The sequence below is a fragment of the Pseudochaenichthys georgianus genome, chromosome 17 (assembly GCF_902827115.2).
Source record: "Pseudochaenichthys georgianus chromosome 17, fPseGeo1.2, whole genome shotgun sequence".
Taxonomy (NCBI): domain Eukaryota; kingdom Metazoa; phylum Chordata; class Actinopteri; order Perciformes; family Channichthyidae; genus Pseudochaenichthys; species Pseudochaenichthys georgianus.
The window spans coordinates 33,649,538-33,660,006 of NC_047519.1; the positions used below are offsets into that span (position 1 = coordinate 33,649,538).

At 36.4% G+C, this 10,469-nt stretch overlaps 1 protein-coding gene across 1 annotated transcript; it reads right to left on the minus strand.

The window, feature by feature from the left end:
* Positions 1–477: 477 nt before the first annotated feature.
* On the minus strand, positions 478–9,824 carry rab31 (RAB31, member RAS oncogene family). Its single transcript, XM_034104360.2, has 7 exons — positions 9,556–9,824; positions 7,743–7,822; positions 6,644–6,725; positions 5,305–5,376; positions 4,832–4,938; positions 4,173–4,282; positions 478–2,978 (listed from the first exon to the last, which is right to left on the minus strand). The coding sequence occupies exons 1-7, from the start codon at positions 9,589–9,591 to the stop codon at positions 2,881–2,883; spliced, it is 585 nt and encodes a 194-aa protein (XP_033960251.1). The 5' UTR covers positions 9,592–9,824; the 3' UTR covers positions 478–2,880.
* Between the last annotated feature and the right edge of the window lie 645 nt (positions 9,825–10,469).

The window sequence follows — 10,469 nt, forward strand, 5'->3', positions numbered from 1 at the left end:
AGGCAGTAATACATTGCAGTGTACTGAATAGGACTCTGTGCTCCACTTTGATTGACATTTCCAGAGGGTCAAGTTACATAAATAAGTGCAAAAGTAACACAAAACTGATTTGTTGAGTGTCCTATTTGGGGGTTGAAGCGTATATGTTGTTGGAGAGTAAGAACTCTTTGGAAAAGTTTTAAGGGAGTGACAGTTTAAATTTAGATAAAACATGTCACATTGTCCTCATATAACTTGGTTTGAAGTGACTGAAATAAAAGCTCCATCTATAATGTGAAGCCAAAAACATGTTCCCATGACGTCAGGAGGCTAATCCAAGTCATGACTTGTTGTTAGTGAGCCCCTTCTTCCTACTGCATCACTCATCTCTCTGGTCTCTAATAACAACACTTGAATCAGTGAGGTGATATCCTGACATTTAAAAACACATATTTAAGCCTTACAGTGAGTAAAAGTAACAGAAACAGAACAAAAACATTGAATAATCACAACTTTATTACACTGATTAATATATAAAAGTTATTCTGGTCTACAGAGGATACAGGGAAGCATGTCTTATGCATACTTTATAAGGGTGGGTGTACATTATTGGCAGTTTCAAAGTTGACTTTTACAATTAGTCTGTACTCATGCATTATTCTTGCAGTATGCATTTTTAAGCCATGTCATACATTTGTTTAGAAAAACATAAAAAAGGCACTGTGCGGGGAAAAATGTAAATGGAAATCTCATGACAATGACAACATATTACATAAAATCTTATCAAATGTTTTTGTTCATTATGTCATCATCTCTTGCATGGCTTAATAACACATCAAACTGCATTTGAAAACATCTGGTCAACCAAGACACTCCTAATTCAGTTTCAACTTTCAATTTCAATTTCAGTTATATTTTAGTGGAAGCAAGGCCACATAAATTAGCAGATTTTTGAAAGCAGTTCGGCGTGACTTTACATGAAAGAGGAATGTTACAGATCAGCAAAATTAAGACTAAAAGAACCAACAGCTTTGAATTGTAATCCAGTATCCCATCTTTCATGTTGGTAAAAATGTTACGTTTTTAAATAACTTTTACATTGCACTAACCAAATTAAGTACAAATGATTTCATGATTATTTCAAGCTTTAGAGATGTAGAAAAAAAGATACTGTTACAAACAAAACCATGTATGAAAGCCAACTTTCATGTAAAAAAAAAGAAGAAAATAAATACTGTTAAGAAGTTCTGTAACAGTTTGAACTCTTACTAAAAAGTGACTCCAAATTAATACTGTTAAACAAATGCAAAAATGCTGTTAAACATTTCTCGAATGGTCAAATCTAACTAAAGAAACAACAGCCAACATTAAACATAATTGTAGTTTATACAACTATGATAAGGAATATGTATTGTTACCATTTTTCCACTTCTTTGCAAGCTGAAGTTTTCAGTTATAATCCCCTATTTTCTTTTAGAGTTGGGTTTACCCTTATGGACACGTTTAGATCAAAACACATGCAGGTCATTTTTCTTCTTAACAGCATAAAAGAATCCCATTTTCAGGTAAAAAAACAACATTTTAAATTCATTCCCTGTAGTGAAATCTCAGACAACACATTTCAGCATGTAGAAAACATCTCGAACAAATAACCTTGTAAACAATTCTAGTATTGATCACAGTGTTTCAACAGGGGGTGTCATACTGTAACCAGGCCTGTAAGCTGTTTATCCTGCAGCATTATCGTAACACCCTGAGACAGTTAATGTGAAAAAACACACAACGCTGAGGAATGTAAAGCCGCTGCATTTGGAGCCAAACACAGAAGTGAGTGTTTGGCTAAGGTCTGATCTCGACAACCGCCTATTCAATGTATTCTAATTCAATTTCATACGTAAATGTACAAAATCAGAGGAAAATAATAACCTTGTTGAACAATTGTAATTCAAACTTCATTCAATGCGTGCCATTTAAGAGTCACGGTGCAAAGAATCCTAGAGGAAAGACTCCTGAAATGAAAACGTAATTGCATCAACAATCAAAACCAGGCTTTAAAACACACATCAGCTAAATCAATTGTTATTATGGCTGCACCGAATGTGATTTATTTTACATTCAAAGCTTATATGTAGGATTTTGAATGACCTTTGAATGTCTGATGTACATGTATGACATCTTTAAAAAGTGAGTTATTGTGGCTGGATAGATGTCATTTATGTTGCTGTTATTTTGCTGCTAGACAATCCTATTGATACAGGAGCTTGTCTCCATTTGGCCAGAGCAAACCGTTTTAATAATAATGATGTTGTTTTTAAACGCCAACAAATGTTGATTGAAGAAAAACTTTTTGTTTCATAAAAACATCTCGTGAATGGAGGAAAAAGATCATCAGAAATGTTTCTATCACATGAATCAAATTAGAATCTAATAGTATTATAGTAATTTTATTAGACAAGCCTTATCTTTGTCTGAAACTATGCACGCATACCTTGTTTAAACAAAATGAGTAAACAAACAAATGCCGCTTTAGAAAATCAAATGTCAATGCTTCAGCTTTTCGGTGCAGCCCTACTTGTTATTAATGTGTGCTGAATTTTAAAGTTTGTAAGCTGGGATTTAACTTCCTCTCCTGTATGTGTACTGAGCTGTGTGCCATATCACACATGTAATTCAGGCAGAACCCCACCTGAGGGGGCCAAACTGAAGGCTTCCAGACTTCATAAGAGTTTAAACTTCTACGAATAATTAGAAAAATGTGCAATGACCCTTGTAATACTGCTGTTTCATGTTGACAAGCTGACCTCTGTCTGTTCACAGTCTTGTCCCGTCTTCCCCCAGATTGAGACACTGTGCGTTATGGACTGTGTGCACTGGGTCCTTGATGCTGAGGGCCCTGTGGTACTAACAGCACCTCCTGGTGGACGCAGCCGGCTGTCGGGAGAGTTTGAAGGACTCGCTGGTCTCATCCTCATGGTTCTCCAGGGGTGGGATCTGTTTACCTGAACACACAGCACAGGGTCGTTTACAGAGTTACAAAGGTAGATTTTATTTACTGTTTTCACAGATCTATTTTCATTACATTTACTTAGCCAAAAAAAACCTTCCTATGTTTCATGATTTGCTAATAACATGGTGACCTTTGGTACCTTGAAAAGCACTATAGAAATCAAATGTATTATTATTACATAAGTTTAAGGGGAGTAGACGCTACATGTGAATATGGTAAAAAAATTAACAAAAAAACGTATAATTTTGAAACTAACCCAGTTACTTACTGATATTATTAAAAACAAAATCTTGTATTACAATTTTAAATGTTAAAAGGTAGGGTAGGTAAGAATGGGGAAACCAGCTCGAGTGCGCTAGAATTTGAAAGTACGCAGCCGAAAAAAAATCCTTATAGAGCCCCTTTTCCAACACACACGAACGAGCACATGACCAATGAGGGCACGAGATAAGTTTGAGCACAGATGGAAGGCTGACAGGCAGGTAGGCCATCCAGTTATTTTAGCCGGGCCGGCAAAGATGATTGGTCGTGCTTTTTACAGCGCTACGGCTTCCAGAGATAAATCTTTGTATTTATTTATTGTCAAAGCATTTCATATATTCATTGCTATCGGGATGTTAAGAGCATTCCATGGAATATAACACAAAGTGTTTCTGAAGTGAATTACCTACCCCACCTTTAAGTTTGAATAAAATGAGGCATTATCTAATAAAATATGTATTCATTTGCATATATATTCAAATGAATTGTAAACTTTGAAAAAAGCCAGGTCTCTTTCTATATAAGGACTTTTGGATATCTCAATAGGTTTGTAATACTGTCAACAGCTATTCAAAAAAATGTCAGCATGTGTTTAGGAATACATCAGGGTATAAATAATATATGAACAACATCTCTGTGTATATACTTCATAATAAACATAGGAATTAAATTGAAGATTAAACAAATGTATTTTGAAAATGTAATTAAGGGAAATTAGCAAAAATATCTTGTAATGGTCAGACAATTGAAGCGTTCCACCACCATGGGATTATACAGCAAACAATAAAACTATAAATAACAGCTTCCAGTATTACTGAAAGGCTTCTCTGGCCACAGCACAAATCTTCTTTGCTGCTTACTTCACAGGCGACACAGACGACACACACGGCACAGAAACAGTGCGCAGTAAAGACATGAAACGTACTGATTTTCTGAAAGAGCTCCTCAACATTGACAGCATTTCTGGCACTCGTCTCGATGAAAATAGCTGCGATGGATTCAGCAAACTCCTTCGCTTCCTTCATAGGAACTTCCCTGAAAAAGAGGAGGACACTATAAAGTAAATATGTAGTAGGTTCAACCTTAACAATGGTCCTAGAGTAAATACACTTTTTCATGTCTATAACTAGTGTCTCTGGAAGAGTGCTGGAGGACATGACAGATGAAAGAAGCAACAGGTATTACAAAAACATTATTTTACTTTTGTTTGTGCTCAGTTGCTTAATATGAAATGTGTTGCTGTGCAGACATTTTTTATATTTGCTTTAATGTTCAAAATGCACTTCTTTCGTATACTGCCTGTGTGAATATACCTGCACTTCCCCTCTGTCTGAAATGCTTTGTTTTCGCACCTGTCTCTTTAACCCACCCCTTCCTCCCGAAAAAAGCCCAGTCTGCTCCGATTGGCTCATGAGAAAAATATGGCACACATTTGCAAAGGTAGCTCTCAAGCCTTTGTTGAAGAAACTCAGATGGGACTCATAACTTTCATAATAAGCCTTTTCTCTAGTCGTATGTGTGAGTTGAATATAATCACCATGACTTTACAGTTAGGACAGTCTAAGAAAAGGACCATGTGCTCACCTGATGTCTCCTAAATCATTCTTGTTCCCTGCTATGGCTACAACGATGTCCTCTGGGCCGTGTTCTTTCAGCTCCTTCACCCACCTCTTCAGGGTCTGGAAAGAGTCCTGAACAAGAGCACATCACGGGCAACTCAGGAAGGAGCTTTATGAGAATATACGTTACGTCTTTCAGACCAGTTTCCATGAACAGACCAGGAGAGAATGACATTCGTAGGTCATTGAAGCGAAGCAACTCAGAGTGATGTCAACTTTAGGAAGACTAGCTTCTTCTGCTTCACACATTTCATAAACCAGAGAGTTACTGAACACTGCAGCAGCTCCAATGGTACCACACTTTTTAGGTGAGGCAAAAAGATTGGTTATAACATTTTCAGATGGGGGTTTGTCCACTGGTTTGTGGACATTAGCAAACAAGCTTAAGTTGCTCTCACTCTCTTGATGTGAAGAATTTAAATGTGTTGTTATTCTTACCAGTTTAGTTATATCATAGACAATGACCGCAGCAGCCGATCCTCTGTAGTACATCGGAGCTAAAGAATGAAACTGAAAGAGACAACATATTTATAGAAGTTAGCATGCCCAATCAATATTTCAAATCACACACAAATATCAACCAAAATGTAACGCAATCTTAAATATTGATCGTAACTTTAAAGAGGTTGTGTCAACCCGTAAAATACTAACATAGTATGCTGTTCTGCGAGTAGAAAATGTCCACAAAGGTAATGCTAACTTTCTTACGAGAGGTAATATTTCTGTATACTATTATTTATTTTATTTATAGAAGGACCATGCATACAAAAACATTAATCTCAGCAAAGAGAAGAGATGCAATATGCCAGATTATAGCCAATAGCTAATTTCCATCTGTGGTCCTCAGACAGGTTCATAACAATCAATAAACAAATAATAACATTGCATGACCTCTATCAGTCAAACAATTTTAAAACCTGATTTAAGTACAGCTCAATAAATTAATACATAGTACAGTAACACTGTTGCGATATAGCATACACTATACACTTTTTGTTAGGTGGCTAAAATATATTTGTTTATTTTAGATGTAGTATCTGCTTAGCTTCCATGCCTGCACTCCAGTCTGTTTCTCCACACTGGGGGCTTGCCATCTGTTCTAGGTAGATCACTGACTACAGTATGTACCTTATAAAACCCCCTCTCTTTTACTAGCTTCCTCTACAGCACATCCCCACCATCAACTGCAGTCAGCCCCTCGTGCTCATCACAAAACATCCAAAACATCCAATAAACTTCATCCCATCTTAAGCAACACATGTACAGAGAGTGTGTGGAGTTGTTTTAGTGTATTTTAGTGAAAGGACATTTGGTGATGTTCAAGTGGAGTGACAGGATTTTCTCAAATAATGAATATTTCTTAACTTTATGTTATGTTGTTGTTCACCAAGGATCATACAGATAGTCACGTGTTTAATAATATTAGTCTTAAGATAAAGAGAACTTTGAACTCGGGTAATACTTTCAAGTTATCCTTTTCACATAAAACAAGAAATGCAGTTTTCCCATGCTGTAAGCATTTCTCGCTTGTTTTAACTACCGCCTCCATAAAATGAATCACGGTGATGATACCGTCGTGTCATGAGCTCTGAGCCCATGTCATCATCCCTTTTGACACCTAATAACAACTCTGTCGTGGGGACCACTGACGGGTGAATGATTGTGTCACTGATAGCTTCCTAATAAACCGTTTAAAAGGAAAATGATGTTTTAAAAGTGTGTAAAAACTAAAGCTAATAATAATTGAATTAGGAACTTCTGTTGTGTGAGCACTCACCCTTTCCTGTCCGGCTGTATCCCAGATCAGAAACTTGTGTAGTTCATTCCCAGATGGCACTGTTTTGGTTAGGAATGATGCTCTGTGGGAGATATAAAAAGCATTTCACAACGTTGTTCCCATACATGTTATTCAAAAGGCACAGGAAGCTAATCTGTACATGTCAGCAGGAAACAAATAACACTGAGAATAAAGATGGTGGACACTGAACGCTTGTTGCCTGAAAGCACAAAGGCAGTGTGTGGTCACAGGCAGTACAACAACAAAGGGCCAGCACAATAATCAGTGATGACTGTAGGCTAACGCTTATCTCAGCCAAATGTTACCAGTCCCACGGTTTGTGAAATGTTGTCCTTTTGTTAGTGTGTTCAAAATTTGTATTTGTCTATTGTTTTGTATTCATGCGAGTTTGGGAATTTGACCAAATTCCACTTGGCTTTAAACATCTGATAATTGAGACTTAAACAACGTATCAAAAATATGCATAAACCATTAGTGTTTCATGGACTCGGGAATATTTTCTGCTTTACTTTTGGGAGATGGAGTATTTAAACATATTCTAGGAAATGAACATGGACATTATTATTAAATATCTTACAGTATATCGTGTTTTAATGTATGTCTTTAGACTGTACTCCAATTTATCAAATATGTAAAAACCTACAAGGCAATGAAACCTATTTTAATTGTAAGATGGGGTCATTTCTGATGTCAGAATTATTATTGTCCTCGCTTTAAATCAAACTGTTTAGCCTAAAAATGATTATTGGTAATGACTCGAGGATTGTTTTTTATTCCTATATCAGTTATACTTTTGTCATCAAGTCAGCTGACCCAACCATTAATATAGAAGATACGTATTTAAAATGATATTTATTGTAAAAAGAAAAGTCACTTTACACCTCACAAACTGAGTGTTGTGAATTCACAGTATTACCCGAATTTAGACTTTGGACTAGATTTGATATCAAACCCTGACCTAGTTTGGAGCTTTAAAAATGCGGAGCACAGCTGACTCTTGGTTGTTTTGATGGATTGGATTGTTGTTTTGATTTGATTCTAACAATGTGTTTTGTGATGTGTACCGCAGTGCTCTTACCCTATTGTGGGACTTATGTTGTGGTCAAAATGGTCCTGAACGAATCTGCAAACTATGCTAGATTTCCCAACTCCAGTGTCCTGAAAACAGAGGGTCACACATCAGTCACACACACAGCACTCCTGACACACACGCAGAGAGTCACTGGTCGTTATTGAACCACATCGATCAGGTCTGGTCACATGCTCAGCCCCACATAGATTCCTGTTAGCGCACAAATCCACAAATATCTCTCAATTGACACTCAATTTGACTTAATACGTGTTGTACTTTAGGACACTGTTGACCTACTTATACTTGATCATTTGTGTGTTCTACTTCTTCTGGTCCACTCGATCTCAGAAGCAAATATTGTAGTTTTCACTCCAATACATTTAAGTGATACTTATAGTAACTTTACATTTACAACAACATGTGATATGCTGATATGATATGATCCAGGAGGCCTACAGTACTACTTCTCTAACCAGCAGTACAGTGTCAAAACGTGGCTCTCTGTTAATGAATTACAACATTAAAATACCCTTACATGTATTTGTAAATGATTTATTTTGATTTGCAATAACTTTTTGCTGATAAAACTTCTTAAATTCAGGATTTTCAGTTGTAATGTAGTATCTTCAGGCTCTAGTATTCAACTATTACCTTTGTTGTAATCAAGGCATACGTGTGATTCTATCTTTACATAGTTACAGCATGAATGCAATCTGCTATATATGCAGAGGGCTAACTAAAGACTGGTGAGGACCATAGACTGTATAAAGGTGAGGACAGTTTATTGGTGCTTGTTGAGCTTGTCAGTTCCTGTGGCTGACTCCAAAGGTTTGATTCAGATTCAGAATACTTTATTGTCCATTAAATGTACATGTCATGGAAATGTATCTTTGGCACTGGCAAATAGATACATTAACACTCACCATACACAGTGCAACATACAATTCATACACACAAAAAGAGGGAAAGTGCATCTTATAGTGGCACTAAGTGATAGTCCTAATAAAAGGGAATGATGTGAGCGATTAATTCTTTCACTGGCTTGGGTCCATTAAAATATCAGCTGTATTACAACAAAAACAGTTAGCTGATGGTGTTGGAAGCAGATAGAAGGGTCCGATAACAACAAAGACTATAACACTCCTGTTGTGCAAAACTACTTCTATATAAGGCTACATAAATATTATTATTAGTATTGGCTGCTGTCTCTTAAGTTAGACATCTTCTGTAATAGATCTGTAAATAACTGTGCACTATATACCTCCACCTTTAATACTATCACCTGGCTGCTATCTCACAACTGTTACTGGATGTGTATTTTGTAAAATGGGGAATTCCTACTTGTATCTTTAGTATGTTCTTTACTTGCTGTAACAATGTACATTTCCCCTCTGATTCAGATTATTGAGGATTGAAAGAGGGGGTTTAGTTTGAGTTGTTTAATAGCTGTAACAACTTCTCATTTCTCCTTTAATACATTGATAGACGACCACTTTGTAGTCAACACACAGTGTCTGGACATCCATCTATAAACGGACTGCAGTTTTGCTAACGCAGCAGGAAATATAACTAACGGCTCGCTAGTAACGGTTGGTATGACAATGACGTAATGGGCTATAAACTGTCAACTGGCGTTACAAATATAAAGACAAAAACAAACAGGAAACGACAGTTAGACGATTAAAAGTAACACAAAAGAGACGATGAAAAGGAAATGTAAAATGACTGCTGCGCCCTGGTTTTCAGTCAACTAGCTTAACAACAGTTTGCGAAGGAGTTTTCCCTCAAAGTGTTTCAACAAAAATCATCTTCCACTTACCCCTAAAAGGCAAACTTTGAGCTCCCTTATGGCCATGGTGAGTTGTGGTGGTTTTTAAATCATTATTTGTCTGCTTTCAGTCAGTGTCTTTGTCTCGTCATACTTTAAACTTGTTTTCCTCTTGTTGGGTAAAAGACAAACCAGACAAACCCAGCCCCTGAAACAGACAGACTGACCATCTCTCATGAACTGCTGTCAAGAGGTATCTGTGATACAGAGGACTTCCGGTGGGACCCTTCAAAATAAGACTCCAATAGCTTCCAGACAAGTTATGACATTTTAAACTATAATCTGCTTGGAATAATGAGTGTGTGATGGCTTTTCCACCCAAAAATGACCTACACTATATTAAAAGCTGTACCAAATCTTTCTTCCTTATTATATTATATTCCTCCAAAATAATCAATTGTATAGATAGATGCATCATGAAGTCCTTTCTTGGTGTTTATTCACTGTAGGATTCAAACATTTTTAATTACGCTTGTGTATTAAATTGGACTTTTATTGGCTGCTCAACTATTTGTGTTTAATAAAATATGATATGATTATATACGTGCCTCGAACTCGACGGAAAATGGGTTACCTTTAGCATAAAAAAGTGAAAACAACCTTTTAGTCTGTTTCAAACGTTGCGTGTACATTATTCTGCTGAGAGAAGGTCAAAGGTCCAAGTGTGGTAAAAATGGGCAAAATGAATTATTGATGGGAGACATTAAATAATAATAATATTCATAGACATGTATGTTTGTGCTTCAATAAGGAGGCTATAAAACTAGTTTTGAATTGACTCCTCTATCAATACGTTTATTTCCACTTAGCTTCAGTGATTTAAAAAGGGCAGGACAAAACACACAACATACATTCACCAAAACAGTCTGAACATTTTTAGGTCAGCTTTAATTTTGAAACATTTT